This window comes from Rhincodon typus, chromosome 29 (genome assembly GCF_021869965.1).
Source record: "Rhincodon typus isolate 14 chromosome 29, sRhiTyp1.1, whole genome shotgun sequence".
NCBI classification, from domain to species: domain Eukaryota; kingdom Metazoa; phylum Chordata; class Chondrichthyes; order Orectolobiformes; family Rhincodontidae; genus Rhincodon; species Rhincodon typus.
In genome coordinates, this window is record NC_063360.1 from 11,935,102 (window position 1) to 11,951,616 (window position 16,515).

At 40.3% G+C, this 16,515-nt stretch overlaps 1 protein-coding gene across 2 annotated transcripts; it reads right to left on the reverse strand.

The window, feature by feature from the left end:
- Positions 1 to 215: 215 nt before the first annotated feature.
- Positions 216 to 4,462, reverse strand: LOC109911406 (nicotinamide riboside kinase 2). 2 transcript variants are annotated; one of them, XM_020510708.2, is made up of 8 exons: positions 4,349 to 4,462; positions 3,236 to 3,326; positions 2,407 to 2,455; positions 2,116 to 2,293; positions 1,399 to 1,470; positions 1,189 to 1,295; positions 737 to 822; positions 216 to 637 (listed from the first exon to the last, which is right to left on the reverse strand). In XM_020510708.2, exons 1-7 carry the CDS (start codon positions 4,372 to 4,374, stop codon positions 737 to 739), a joined length of 609 nt encoding a protein of 202 aa, XP_020366297.1. In that variant the 5' UTR covers positions 4,375 to 4,462; the 3' UTR covers positions 216 to 637. The 2 variants fall into 2 exon arrangements, with proteins under 2 accessions (XP_020366297.1, XP_020366298.1); XM_020510709.2 differs by lacking the exons at positions 2,407 to 2,455; positions 4,349 to 4,462 and having other exon boundaries at positions 3,236 to 3,327.
- Between the last annotated feature and the right edge of the window lie 12,053 nt (positions 4,463 to 16,515).

A 16,515-nucleotide genomic window follows, 5' to 3' on the forward strand; every position in this document is an offset into this window, starting at 1 on the left:
CAATATTAATCTTTAATTTGCTGCTGCTGAAGAGCTCCCAGGACCCTTAAAAATATCTTACCAAGAGCACTAGACTAATGGTGCATCAACATGGTGGCATCGCTGTATGGGACAATTAAGCTTGTATTATGTGCATGGGTGAAGCTCTCTCTCCCTGGTGTAACATACTGAAATCAGTTTTCTCTGATTTAGCAACAGCTTGGATGAGTGTCTTGTATATTGGAGAAAAATTTTAACTATTCCATGAAAGAGTACAAAAGGAAGAAGCCACTTAAATAGATGTCAGGTAGAAGATTAGTTACAGTAACATGACAATATAACATATTGCAAATACCCAATTGACACTGAGCACTTTAGATGCTTACATAATTCATTAAAAAAGTTAAAATATTACAATGGTTACACAAATGATCCAATAAAGAGTTAAATACTTGAAGTACTCAAATAACCAAAAGAACTGCCATTACTGACATTTAAAATTATTTAACTTATGTCCAACTATATACATTAAAAATTAACAAAGTTAAACATAAACCTAATTAATACTGAGATTTGTGGAGCAAGTATTTCCAGAGACAGACAGTCAACTATTTACAACATCAACTTTTTCCCCAATGCAGTCTTCAATCCACAGACCCTGAAAGAGGAGCAAAAATGTCTTTCTTAAAAAAAAAAAAAAAAAGAGAAAAGAGTCAGAAACAACAAAAGAACACAAATAAATCAGTTACATAGTTACCTAAGAACAATTCAGGATTTGGTTTTGTATCTCTTCATACACTTGTTGATGGATTTCCTCCTTTAATTTCAAGCCATTCAGATACACTGAAAATTAAAAATGTCAATAGCGGGTTATGTCTACTCAGCATGAAATTACAATGAAAATATTCAAGGGTATGATCTACAAGTTAAGTCTTAAACTAAGTTTGCAAGGCTATTTGGAAGAGTTCTCAGGGATCGCAGAGTTGAGGACAATATGACCAATTTGACAGCTCATTCTTCCCTGTCCCAGCACAGGATCATCACAGATAGTTTCTTGTATTCTGAAAATGTCCCTTAAGAATCAAGGCCTGCACATGCCCATTGGCAAAACATGGATCACAATTCAGCAAATAAGATAACTGCTACTCATTTGAAGCATTAAGTGTTAATTCAATTTTATGTTACAATCATCATTATAAATATACCTACCAACATTAACATTACTGTCCTCCATCTCCTTCTTGTGTTTCAAGAACATTGGCCACACATGTCCATCAAATAAACCAGGTGGATCAGGAACTGTATAATTCCTTGTACTGGGGAAAAGAAACACATTGAGCTGGTCACAACAAAAATAAAAGGAAAACAATGTTTGGATTTTCTGGCTGACAGCTTGAGCAGCCCTGAAGTAATATTTACCTCCTCCTCCTCTTGCATTCTTCATATGGAAGAGATAAGAAATAACGGAGATCAAATATGTTAGCCAATGGCCTGGAAGGGAGAAAGACAACTAGTGGTTAGATTCAAATCAAGGTTGCCTAATAACTAAAATCACAAATAACTGAACATCAGAACCAAGAGTTGACTTCTGATGAACCAGACCAGAAACTAAATAAAACTTGAGCAATAACAAAGGTTATCAAATGCCAATTATATGTACTAGAGGGTGTTTAAGTTTGTGGCCAAGGTCATACAGTGCAGTGCACTTGGAATTCCAATGTCAAAGCTCCAAACAAATTCATTTTTCTGTATCTTTTACATACAGAAAACATTGCAACTGGTTTACTTTCAGGCATTGACAACAATAAAATGCACAAAATACTTTAATCTCTAATAAAACATACTGCAATGTTGTCCCAACATGTCTGTACAATATACCTCAAATTACTACCAGTGACAAAACAGTAACCACCAATACCTCACACAAGATGGCTAATGAAGTCCACATGCTCACCAATACGTTCACTCCAGAACCCTACTGGTGAACAATTTAGCTCAAGTGGACACAATAGAAAAAAAGGTTCACAGCCTCCATTACATTTTATTGAAATCCTTGAGGTAGCATGAAAGTTTCTCAAGGTACTTTTATAAACCCTGCTTTCTCAGACTGAAATAGTGAGTTCCAGAAAACTGCACCTGTAGTTATACAAGAGGAACCCTTCCACTATCAATATGTGCACTCCTTTCTCTGGATTGCTCAGCTCATCGGAGACTGAAGTGACGTTCACTCCATGCGATCGGGCAAACTTTACTGGGTTGTCAATCCAGGCGTTGACAGTACTCATCATCGCCTCCATGTCGAGGGCAGTGATCACTGAAGGTTAAAAAAGAACCCAGCAGATTATCACAAGGACTAACACAAAAGATTAAGTAAATGTCAACGTAGATCAGTTTATTAAAAAAGTCACTGCCTACAACCATTCTTACCATCCCATTGTTTAAATCCATCTTCCCCGACGTCTATTTGATCTGGTGGCTGAAATATAGTGATCATAAAAACATGGCCACAAACATACATTTATAAATACAGTTAGGGAATAAATATCAATCTTATGCCTGTTCTCCCAAAGCCTCAATTTTTGCTGGTGTATGCTTCCAGTGCCAGCAGCTCTAGTACTTCAGATGCTATTCCTCACTGGAGAACTGAGGACTTCAGCAGACCTGTGTTACTTCCACCTGCAACCTGCTTTCACTATGCAGTCACCAGCAAAAGTCAGATAATAGACAGTAGTGGGAACTACGGCCAATTCCTAGACCAGACCCTGTCAAGTTCCTACCGCCAGTTCAGGAGCACCAGAGCCAATACAGTAGCCCTATTAACTCCCTAGCAGTATAATACACCCAAGGGTTCAAGCCAGTGACTTCACTAGCATCTTAGCTTAATACTGTACACTATTTGTTAATCAACCTTCAGGTCCAAATCTTGAAATGTACTTTAAGGAGTCACTGGCTATTACTGCCAGTTGATGACCAGTATCTTTGTTTGGATCTCAATAAACTATTATAGGGTGGAATCAGAATTATACTGCAGCTATAAGTTCTTCCAGTATTACAGGGTGCCAAAAGGAAAATATTCAACGTACCTTATCATTAAGATCTTTAATGTGTGTGTATCAGCCTCCCGCCCCTGACATTTTACTCTTCGTACCCAAGATAGGATTTTAGGCACAAGATGAATTAATTCCTCCTTAGAGCTACATAAAAACAAATAACGTTTCGATCTTTTTGAAAGACGCGTTTAAAATACTGTACTCACCTTGTAAAAGTCATCCTGATGTACCACACAGCAGTTTGGTAAATTGTAGCGAATTTTGTTGGTCAGAGTGGTTTTTCCACCGTTGGTCACACTGAAAGTGTAAACACAGAATTAACAACACGCGGAACTTTCCAAAAAGCGGCTTGGATAGGGAAAGCTGAATAAACTTCTACAAAAGGATCCTCGTATATTGGTGTTAAAATACAATAGTTTAAAATTGGAGGAAAAAATTAGAACATTACTGGACACGCAGCACGATACCTGCCCAACGATATTGCAATTTTGATTTTACATTAAGACTCCTTGCCAGTCGAGTATGTTTAAAAGTTAAGTTCTGATATTTAATATATTGTCAAGTTTATTTGCTTAAACTATTTTGTAGATGATTTTAATTATTGGATAATTTAATGACCAGATGCAAGACAAATACTAACGATTTATTTAAAACTACAATTTAAAATATTTTACATAAAACAAATAGAAACAGCTTATTAAAATATATTCATAAAATGAGATATTTAATTGCGGTTTCATAGTAACTGTTACAAGCCAGTAGGGTTTTGGATTTTGGCGCCTCCTGGACCCGAGTTGAGCGGGAGAATCAAAACTTGACCAAGACAAACTCGGGATACACAGACAAGGTCCCCCTTTGTAATACCGGATTAGTGGGACAGCATGGAGAGATACAGAATATATTTCCTGGGAAAATAACCAGGAACGTTATACTTCAGAAAGAAGGGTATAAACAAATGCTAAGTTTAACTGGACTGAACTTGTCAAATTTCAACATAGAAAAATGAACCGCAATTCAACATTGCCTATATTTTAATATGATACAATAATCTACTTTGTGATGAAAAAGCAAAGATTTAAAAATTTACAAATTTGAGTTCAAATCACTTGACAACCGTTCAACTGCGAACAAATTGTCGCCTAACAACTGCAAATTCCTCAATACATTAAAACGTTCACATCTTGGATCACAAACACCGGACACAAACGTTTGCTTCAGGACTTCCCATTTAATCGCAAACTTTTCTAACACAAATAAAACTAAACACGCTTCCTCACTGTTGGTAACATTGTATAAACCTTGTTACCTGCAATACTTACCCTCCGATACCTATAATGTATTTCATGTTGCTCCAGCAAAGGTGATTTGTTACTTTCGCTGCTACTATTTCATTCACAAATCAAGCGCCACTTGCCCCTGTATTTATACTCTCCACAGCCGCGTCATCACACGTCGCTGAGCTAGAGAGCAGGCGCTGTTGTACTGCAGCTGTCTGGCGTCACTCAACCTATCCTCAAACCAATTATAGTCTGGAATCTTTCCTTTCCTAAATCAGTAAGAAGGTATATAGATTCCAGGGACCCCTCCCCCTGAACCTCCTCCCTGGTATCTGGATCACAGCAAGTTAAAGTGAATTTTAAACGACATCAACCTTAACTAATAATTTCTTTCTTTCCTATTATTATGTGTTTCTCTGATGCTAAATCTTCGATTGTGCCCTACACGTTCTCAAAAGTGGCTGCTCTTGTCGATTCTAAATTGTATTTTCAGATTTGCTGTGGTTTCACGTGCTACCAGAGTGTCTCTATGATGCCATGAGGGAAACAGCTCAGAAGAAGAAGTTCTGTTGTGGTTGGATTACAGCTGAACCCAATCTCTGAGGAGCTAGTCGCTCTTTACGGAGTGTTTATTATCAGTCTTGCCTCCATGTCTAATTCAGAAGTGGTCTTATTCAATCTCCAGAGTCCAGAAACTGGAACATATAATTTAGGCTGACGATCCATTGCAGTGCTGCCCTGTCAGAGGTGCAATATTTCTGCTGCAATGTTAAGCCAAGGTCATGTATATTCCCTATATACTTTGATGAAAAACAAGGGAATTCTTCTAGTGTTCTTGCCAATATCTATCCCTTTGTACATACAGATTTATCTCAGTTTTCCCCTGGCTATCTCATTGCTTCTAGGACATGTAAATAATTAGGAGTAGACATAGGCTATTTAGTCTCTCTTTTCATTTATTTTAATCAACATGTTCAGTGATGTCCTCTGGAGGAGATTGAACTTGAACCCAGGTCTCCTAGCCCAGAGTTAATAACATTACCACTGTGCCACAACAGCCCCTTTCATTTAGTCCCCATAGTCTACTTTGCCATTTAATAAAATCATGACCAATTTGCATGTGGCTAAAATTTCACATTCCTGCTTACCCCTGATAACGTTTGCCTCCTTGTCAATCAAGCATCTACCTAACTGTGCTGTAAAGGAATTCAATAATCCCACCTCCATTGATTTCAGGCAGAATTCCAAAGAGTCATGGCACTCCAAATGAGGGAAAAAAAACTTCCTCATCTCAGGTTAAAAATAAGAGTCTTCCACTCAACGCAATGCCCCCGGGTTCTCATCCCTCCTGTGGACAGGAAACATCCTTTCCACATCCAACCTGTTAAATCTCCTCAGGATCTTATCTGTTTTAACAAAATCATCTCAATCTTCTAACCTCCAGTGGATACAAGCCTAATGTCTGTTCAACCTTTCCTCATGAGGTAATGCACACCCTCAACTCAGATATCAGTTGAGTGAACCATCTCTGAACTGCTTTGAATGCAGTTAAATCATTTCTTGAATAAGCATTCCAAACTGCACACAGATGTGGCCTAACCAATATTCTATGCCTCTGTAGCAAAATACCCTCATTTCATGTTCCATTCACCTTGTAATAAACAATATTCAATTTGCCGTACTAAATACTTGTAATTAGGTACTAACATTTTGTGATTCATGTACCACCACATTTTGACCCCTTTGAGTTCTGCAATTCCTTCCCATTTAAATAAAATATTGCTTCTCTCTTCTAACAAAACAGATAAATTCACATTTTCCCACATTACATTCTATCTACCAGGTTTTTGCCTGCTCATTATATTTCTTTGCAGACTCAATGACCTTCTTACAGCTTATTTTTCTACCTAACTTTATATCATCAGCGAATTGAGCAAACATAACTTCTGACCCTTCAGCCAAGTCATCTATATAAAATGGATTCTAATTAGTTGAGGCTTGAACACTGATCTCCTTGGCACACCACTCATCACATCTTTCCTACCTGAAAAATATCCCTGTATGCCCACACTTTGCTTCTCATTAGCCAACCAGTTCTCTATCCATGTTAATATGTTACCATTGACATTATGAAAATTTATTTTGCATAGCAACCTGTGATGTAACACCTTGTCAAATGTTTTTGGAAATCTAAGTACAGCACATTCCTCTTTATTTACATAGTCTGTTACTTCCTCAAATAACTCCATAAAATAGTCAAATATCATTTCCCTTTCACAAAACCATGTTGAATCTGCCTAATTGCATTAAGATTTTCTATGTGTATTGCTTTAACCTCCTTAACAATAGATCCAACATAATTCCATATGACTTTGCTGTTTGCAGATTGGCTGCTAATTTGCTCTACAACAGTGAATTTGTTACATCAACTATGAAGCACTTTGAAAAGTTCTGACGTCTTAAAAGGTGCTATATAAATACACATTCATCCTGTATTTATCACTTTATATAAGGACAAGTTGTAGCAACCCATAGAGGGCAGTTGAGGCTGGGTCTTTATGTACATTCTGTGGTGATTGTAACAAGGTCAGCCAGCCAGAGAGTGGCTAATGTTGTGCCTTTGTGTAAGAAGGGATGTAAAGAGAAGTCTAGGAATTATAGACCTGTTAGTCTGACTTTGGCAGTGGGTAAGTTGTTAGAAGTGATTCTGAAACATAGGATTTATATGCATTTGGAGAGGCAAGGAATGATTAGGGATAGTCAGCATGGCTTTGTCAGAAGGAAATTGTGTCTCACAAACTTAATTGAGTTTTTTGAGGAAGCGACCAAGAAGATTGACGAGGGCAGAGCGATAGACATTGTTTACTTGGACATTAGTAAAGCCTTTGATAAGGTTCCACATGGTAGACTAATTAGTAAAGTTAGATCACATGGGCTTCAGGGTGAGCTTGTCCATTGGATAGAAAATTGGCTCAACAGTAACAGACAGAGAGTGATGATGGAAGGTTGTTTTTCAGACTGGAGGCCAGTGACCAGCGATGTTCCATAAGAATTGGTGCTGGATCATCTTTTGTTTGTCATTTATATAAATGATTTAGAAAAAATAAAGAAAACATAGTTCGTAAGTTTGCGGATAACACCAAGATTGGTTGCAGAGTGAACAGTGAAGAATGTTATCTAAGATTACAAAGCGATCTTGATCAATTGGGTAAATGGGCTAAGGAGTGGCAAATGCAGTTTAATTTGGCTAAATGTGAGGTATTCCATTTTGGTAAAACAAACAATGGCAAGATTTATACAATTAAAAGTAGGGCCTCGGGCAGCATTGTAGAACAGAGAGACCTAGCGGTTCAGGTACATAATTCTTTGAAGTTTGCATCACATGTGTTCTGTATGGTAAAGAAGGCATTTAGCATGCTTGCCCTCATTGCTCAGATGTTTGGAGTTGGGACATTATGTTGAGGTTGTACAGGACATTGGTGAGGCCTCTCCTGGAATACTGTGTCCAGTTCTGATCTGCCTGTTAGAGGAAGGTTATTGTTAAGCTGGAGAAGGTTCAGAAGAAATTTACCAGGATGTTGCTGGGAATGGAGGGTTTGAGGTATAAGGAGAGGCTGGATAGGCTGGGACATTTTTCACTAGAGCATTGGATGTTGAGAGATGACCTTATAGAGGTTTATAAAATCATGAGGGGTATAGATAAGGTGAATGGCAGGTGTCTTTTCCCTAGGGTGGGGGTTTCAAGACTAAGGGACATATTTTTAAGGTGAGGGGAGAAAGATTTAAAAATAACATGAAGGGCAATTATTTTACACAGAAAGTAGTTTGTGAGTGGAATGAACATCCAGAGGAAATGGTGAATGCAGGTACAATTACAACATTTAAAATTAATTTAAGTAAGTACATTAATAAGAAATATTTGCAAGGATATGCAAGCAGGCAAATGGGACTTGTTTAGTTTGCAATTAAGGCCAGCATGGATTGGTTGGTCCAAAAGATCTGTTTCAGTGCTGTATGACTCTATGACTCATAGAATACGAGTTCACTGATTGGGGCTGTTGATCTGGTCCAATCTGGGAGCCCTGGCTGACATGAAAGAGTGAATGTTCAGGAATTCTGGGACCTTGAATGCCTGACTCAGTGAGAGGTAATGTTATTGTCAAAGGCTCTACATTTGTGAACAAAGGGCTATTAGTGACAGGATGCTGGCCTCTGAAGAGTTATTTCATATACAAGTGTGAAATAGACATTTTTAAATCAGTAAGGGAATCAATCATTATAGAGGTAAAGCAAAAAAAATGGAGTTGAGGATTTTCAGATCAGCCATGATCTCCCTGAGTGGTGGTGCAGCATCTGTTGGCCAAATTAGCTACTTCTGCTCCCATATCTTATGGTCGTATTTCTTCAAAACCTTTAATGTGTAGAGACAAGGGAAATGGAGGCCAGGCCAAAAAAGAACTTGGCAGGAGAGATGTGTTTTACAGAAAGTGTAGACATTTTTATAAGTTCATAAATAGGAAAGGTTTGGAGGGATACAGGCCAGGAGCAGGTGAGGGGTATAGTTTAGTTTGGGGTTATGGTCAGCATGGATTGGTTGGACCGAACGGTCTGTTTCCATGCTGTATGACACAATAACTCTATGACAGGTCAGGAATTTCATGTGACTGAAGTCAGCTTCTAAGTGGTAATTTTGTGAGGCACATGTAACAAATGAACAGGAATAGATGTTGGAGATCAACACAGCAGTGGAGTCTTCCTCATCACAGGGTGCAGGACATTCCAAGTTCTGCTTAGCTGAATATGGATGTTGAACCTCAGATTATTGATGGTGAGGACAATTTTGGAGCATTCACATAAATATGAGATTGCATCAGCACTTCTAGAGGCACTGAGAATCCTTGGAGACAATTTGGAACCATTATTCTTGAATATGCGTACTATATATCTCAGGTATCTGTGCTGTTGTCCACTTCCAAGGATAAAGTAACCACCTGCTCGGAGACAGACAACTGACCACATGTTGAACCTCATCAATGGTCTGTCAGTTCAAATGGGATAGAAAAAGCCTCACACTGGCCACTCAATACATCACTGAACCACATTAGTGTGTTCTTTAGCATTTGGCCAGTAGGGATGTTGTGTTGGCTCATGAGAAGGAAGGTGGAGAGACAGCAAAAGGAAGTGAGCACTCCTTTCAAGGTTGAGCCTATATGTTGCCTCCTACCCTGATGTGCAGATAGAACATTCTCAGGCTGTAACCACAGAGGGCATCAGCCAAGAGCATCTCAGATGTTGGAGGAGGGGAACTTGTCTGTCTGCAGCGCTGTGAGGCCCCAAGGGTAGCACTACATGGAAGCAATATGAAAATCATGACTCTTTAAGTTGCACAGGGATTCATCTGGGTGTTTACAAAAGTATCACTGTCTTAATGTCTTAGAAAATGATAATGTGCCATGCACCTCATTTCAAGTCTCCAGTATCCAGTCATTTCCATTGTTGCCTCTTGCCTTTATTAGATGTGAGGAGAATACTATAACAAGAGGGGAAGCCAAGCAAAGGGTGCGAATGAGGTGGAAGGATTCTCAAACTTGGGGATGACTTTTGAGGTGCTAGGAGAGGAGGGAAGGGTAAGCAGTAAGTTCAACGATATTGTGCCATAAGGCATCACACACACAAGTTACCTGAAATGTGCCTGGATGAATCCACCATGAGCTTCTCTGCCAGCTAAGTGAGCAGTTCAGGCAGGCTGGACACATCAGGTTCCTCCTCTAAAGATGCGGTATGGGCCCTCACCTTCCTCTTCCTGCAGCTCTACTCCTCTCTGCAGCACCAAATTGTTTATGGTACAGCAGACCACTGCTGTCCTGTAAACTCATGCTTCTACAAACATGACGGTGATCCCAGAAAAGCCCAGGCGCTCGCTTTGCAATAGAGTTAGGGCATTAACTTGCCATCTGAGTGAACTTATGCTCTAGTAGTAGTAATTTTTCCCTGCATCAACTTTAGAGGCATGTTACTTGCACCATTAGCCGTATCCTTAGGATGTGGATCCTTTAGGAGTCACCGACTGAATTTGCACAGACCTTCAGGAGATGTAAGTGGTGCAAAGTGAAGGCATTATGGCAGCTTTCACAATATCTAGCACAGATGTGAATGAAACCTTTCCAGTGGTTACAAACTGTGGTATAAGGAGTTACTGTAAGAATGCAAATATGACATTATCGTATGAAGTGATGTGATGTCACATGACGTTATCATGCTCTTTTTCTCTTTCAGCCTCATAACAAAGTTCCAGCTTGTTACTGCAACTTGTGTTCTTAAATAAGACTTCATAAAACATAAAATTAAATAAAACTTTGGATGTTTTTCACCTTATGTCAGCAGTTTGAAAAGAGATTCTTCGACAGCACAATGAGACGAAAATAATCATATAATAACAAACAGCTAAAAATATTATACAAACCAGCTGAACATTGATGGAGTGGAACGTCTTCACATCATCAAAGACTGCTGGTGGATCTCAGGGCCGGGGACAGAAATCACAGACCCTGATGCTGCTGCCAGGTCCAGACCTTGGATCCCAGGCCCTATGCTGAGCAGAGCACAGGGGCCCCTAGAACCCATACCCTGGTTATTGGGGCTTGATGTAGCCCCTGTCCAAGGTCCTGGTGGATCTGAGGCTGCCTTGACGTCCACATATGCAGCCTCTGACTGTAATGAATATAAGAGGGTTCTGAAAAGAAAAGTCATGCCAGACTCGAAACATTAACACTGTTTCTCTCCCCACAGGTGCCACTAGATCTGCTGAGTTTCTCCAACACTTTCTATTTTCTCTCAAAACATGTCTTGTGCATACAAATCTCCCAGACAAGGAAGCAACTGTGCAGTTTTAGTTTTAAAGACTTTCCAAGATGCCAATTTCCTAGAACAATGAATTCTGTCAGAGGTCTTATCTTGTTGAACCCTGTGACCTTCATACCACTTTGGAAACCTGTGCACTGGCTGTTAAGGTCAGAATTAATTGTATCATAATATATTTCAATTAGAGATGAAATACCTCCATACGGATTTTCTGAGAACCTTCAAGTACAACTCCTTAAAATCCAGGAATGAGATTACATGAGATATGATACCGGCAATTGTGTTTTCATAAGCTGAAGTTGATGGAGAGGGGGAGCATTGGAATAATGAGAGGGGTATAGCAAAGGTCTGGATAAAGACTTCTGCAGCCATTCACCAGAGATGGAGGATATCACAGAGGTGAAGTTGGTAGTTTTTGTGATGGAGAGCATTTGAGGTCAGAAGCTTAGCTTGGGTTTAGCCTGACACAGTGGCCAGGGAGGGGATGGTTGTGGTGATGAGGGTGCAGACTCTTTGCCAGGGGCTGAGGATGAAGACTTCCATCTTTCAAGCATTTAGGTGGAGAAACTCATGGGTCTTGATGGAGTGGGTCGATGAAGGAATCTTGACTGAGACATGGAGAGAAGTCCCTGCAAACAGAGAGGAAATGATAGCCTAGTAGTGTTAACACTGAATTGTTAATCCAAAGACCCAAATAATGTTCTTGGTAACCAGGTTTGAAAACCACCACAGCAGATGGTGGAAATTGAATTCAATAAAAACATGGGATTAAGAGCCTAATGATGATCATGAATCCGTTGTTGATTGTCAGGAAAAACCTATCTGATTCACTAATGCCCTTTAGGGAAGGAAACCTCCATCCTTACAATGTCTAGCCTACATGTGACTCCAGACCCACAGCAAAGTGATTGACAATTATGGATGGGCAATGCCAGCAATGCCCAGATCCTGTGAATGAATAATAAAAAAACAAACAGCTGATCCAAAATACAGCACTTTCAACAATGTACAATACAGCACAGATTTCCTAGATTTGTTATAATCCCCCAAAACACAATTTCAGTGTTCTCTTATTCCCAATATTCTTCTATACTTTCCATGTGTCACTCCCTACTGTATCTCAACTCCACGTCCCTCTCCGTGCCAAATGAGTTAAACACCCACCAACCACACAAGCAACCCTCCCCACAAAAATGGTGCTCCCCTTCCTCAGAAATAATCCCAGTGATCCAAGAATCGGAAAACCTTTCCTCATGCTTCAACTCTTCAGCCACACATTCACCTGTTCTATCCATCTATTCCTACACTCACTGCAACCTTTGAGGAGCTCTTTTCAATCTGCTACCAAGTTCCCTAAATTCTTGTGGCAGGACCTCTCCCCTCTTTCTACCTTCATGTTGGCCCTAATGTGAGCTACACTCTATGACTGTTCTCCACTCTCCCCCTGCAGCTATTCAGTGACATCCTTGGAATGTGGAGGCAGGAGCCATCACAACATTTAAGCAGTACTTAGATAATCACTTGAAATACCATAGCAAACAAGGATACACATCCAGTGCTGGAAAATGAGACTAGAGTAGATAGCTACTAGATAAATGATGCAGACGTGATGGGCTGAAGGGCCTTGTTCTATGTTGTAAAACTCTATGACTATAAGTAGCTGGTTGAGAAACATTGCTCCATCTCAGATTCCGAAACCGTCAGGCACAAACGGTGTCAGAAGTCCAGACCATGTAGGAAATGGTCACACAAAGTGATTCCCTGGGGCAAGGAGATCAATTAATGGCCCGAGGGAGGACTGTCCATCCTCATAGTTTCAAAGCTGCAGAGCCTGTCAGACAATATTCCACCATGAAAGCACCATGAAAGGAGAAAGCAGAAGATGTGAGAGAGACGATGCTTTCAAATGGAGCCACTGCCTCTCAAACTATTTTATATAAAGCATAAATTAAGAAAATGCCATTTGCAGTGAGGCTACCACTGTAGGTAATGGGTAGATGGGGTGCTTCCACAGGGTATTCTGTGGTTGCTGCTGTGACCTTTGATCCCCTCAGTTTGCCATTGGGAGTCTGCCTCCAGGCAACTAAACCATTCCTTTCTTCCCCTGGGAACTTGAAGGTCTTTTGAAAATCGCAGTTAGTTGCTGTTCACAGGCTTTATTTTATTTCCTTCAGACCTATATGAGACACTGTCACCAGCCCACGATAATTTCTGTCATTCCAGCCCAGGTGGTGTCTGCTCTTGAAGGTTTTCCTTCAACCCATTTCACCAGGTCTTCTTTATTGACCCATCCTTCTTCTTCTATATGAAGGCATCTCCTTTCTACTGCTGGTGGGGCTTACAACCAGGAGATAAAATGCATATCATAGAATCCCTACAGTGTGGAAGCAAGCCATTTGGCCTATCATGTCCACTCTGATTCTCCGAAAAGCATCCCACCCAGACCCACTGCATCTCTGTAACCTTACATTTCTCATGGCTAATCCACCTAACAATGGGCAATTTAGCATGGCCAATTCACATAACTTGTCCATCTTTGGACTGTGGGAGGAATGTGGAGCTCCCGCTGGAAACGTATGTACACGGGGAGAATGTGCAAACTTAACAAAGACAGTCGCCCGAGAGTGGAATTAAACCTGGGCCCCTGGTGCTGTGAGGCAGCAGTGCTAACCACTCAGCCCCCATGCTGCCCCTGCTAGTCCCACAAGTCTCAGCCATCTCTTCAGCATGATGTCCTGCAGGCACCTCTGACCAGACTTAACTGGTGATGTTGTCTCTCCAATTGATACCCAGGACCTTATGTCATTAGACTGGTGGGAGGCATCCATCTTAAAACATAAGAACATAAGAACTATGAGCTACAGTAGGCAATTTAGCCCCTCATGCTTGCTCTGCCATTTATTATGATCATGGCCAATTTCAGCTTGGCCTTAACTCCACTTTCCTGCCCACTCTCTATAATCTTTAAACCCATTACTAATTTAAAAACAGTCTATCCTCCTTAAATTTACTCAATATCCCAGCATCCACCATTTTCTAGAGTAGTGAATTTCAAGGCCCTTTGTGAGAAGTAATTTCTCCTCATCTCTGTTTTAAATCTGTGACCCCTTATCCTAAAACTGTGACCTGTCATTTTAGATTTCTCCACATGAGAGGCACCATTGTTGTTCTTTCCCATTTCTTGTTGGCATAGATTGCAGTTGGTCCTACAATTGTCAGGTAAAGATGTATATTTGTGCCTGTGTTGACGGCAATGGATGCCCATATGATGTGAATTCAATAGGCCATTAATTATGTTAGTAGGTAGCCCTGCTGCTTTCCAATCCCATCTCTGGTAAAATGGCAGAGAGGTTGTGTGGAGCAGGAGAGCTGGCATAAGCCTGTGGAGCTAAGTTTAACATCTGCCTGCCCCCATTTCCTGGAGGGGCTACTCAGGTACCAGCCCAGGAAATTCATTCAGATAGCTGTGTCCCATTTTCAAGGGCTCCAATGCTAAATTCAAAGGGATGAGCTAGAGAAAAATAACTCCTTGTGATGTCATCAGCGAGTTTTGTGAATAATCTTTGTGGTGGAGTGTGCATTCTCCAGTCTATAAATATCAAGGCTCCAACAACAATTTGTCTATAAATGGATTAATTTGTTACTCTGAGGTGTTCATGGGCATTGAACCATATCGACTAGGTTTCATCTATGTCTGTGCTGAATGAGTAGGGTATTGGCAGGAATGCTGCAACTAAATCCACCGTACATCTGCAGTGCATAGGTGACGGGTGAGGAGAGAAAGACTTAGTGAGTCTTTCCCTCAAAACAAAACAGTTAACCATCATTTTAACCCAGCATACACAAGTGACCAAAACCAGTTCTGGGTACACCAAGCTCACATAGAACTTCCTTTAATGAGCTGTCAGAACAAGAACAGAAGAGAAGGATTGAAGAGCATTGAAGGTAACGGTGAACATTGCAAAATTATTCCCCCACCAATGTAAAACATCGTTTAGGTTTTATTACATAATCACTGTGCAGTAATAGAAGAAGAACATTTATAGAATTCCACTGACATCAGCAAGCATTCACTGGGGAGATTTAACATCTAGACCCCACAGTAGGCGCAATGACAGCAGAGGAATCACCTTGCCTGCCCTCGCTTACCAGTGAGAGACCTCAACCATTTTGGGGCTTGGAGCTCTTTAGTATGCCATAGACAAACTCCTGTTACTCCCAGCTTCTCCTTGCCTGTTCTGGGAAGGCAGAAGAGCAACCAGCTTCCACCAACGAGTCAACTGGCAGATTGGGCAGAGTGTTGGAGGAAATCCCACAGTTGGCAGTGATCTGTATTTCTGAGGGCTCAAGAGGAGCACATCTACCTCTCCAACTGCCACCAAATGGTATGTACAAGTCCATCAACCTGCCCCTTGAAACCCCTTTAAGGAACATTGGTTAATCTGGTGAAGATCTATACAAATATAAAGACAATGTATGTTGTACCTGGAAACTAAAAATCAATAATAGGAACTTATTTACATATGTAAGTAATTTTTGCCTGTCTCAGGAAGGTAGATTTCTCACCCTTTTACAGAAATACCAGATGTTGCTTCATATCCTTTGGCCACGGTTTCTCTAACTTTCCAATTTTTGATTTCTGGTCTCTCCTTTAGATGAGAAACAGCTTGTCAGTAGCTAATAATCATGTGAAGGATCCTTCATAAGACATAGGAGCAGAAGTAGGTCATTCAGCCCAATGAGTTAGTTCAGCTAAGTCAATGGCTGACCTAATAATCCTCCACTTCATTTTCCTGCCTTTTCCACATAATCCTTGATTCACTTATAGATTAAAAACTTGTCTGAGTCTTGAATATCAGTAATAACCCAGCCTTGACAGCCATCTGTAGTAAAGCAAAATTCACAGGTTCATTCACCTCTGTCTTAAAATGTTTTTAGTTGAATTCAGATTTCGCCATCTGCACTGCTGGGATTTGAACATATGTTCCCAAAACATTAGAGCCTCAGATGCTACATTACAAAGCTAATGACTTTATTTTTGCCTCAGTCAAAGGGCATTAGTGAACCTGAAGGGTTTTTACAACAACTAATGGTGGTTACATGGTCAGGATTGGACTAGAGTTTTATCAAATTCAAATTTCACCATTTGACCCAGCGGGATTTGACCAAGTCCCCACCACATTAGCCTAGGGTTCTGGATTATTAGTCCAGTGACACTACAACTATGCCTCTACCTCCTTTTATTCAGTGACTTATTAACATCCATGGGCTATCAGATGCAATCCTGCTCAATATTGGATACTACTATCTTTGACTTAAATATGACCTGTTGCTTTACGTACTTCAGA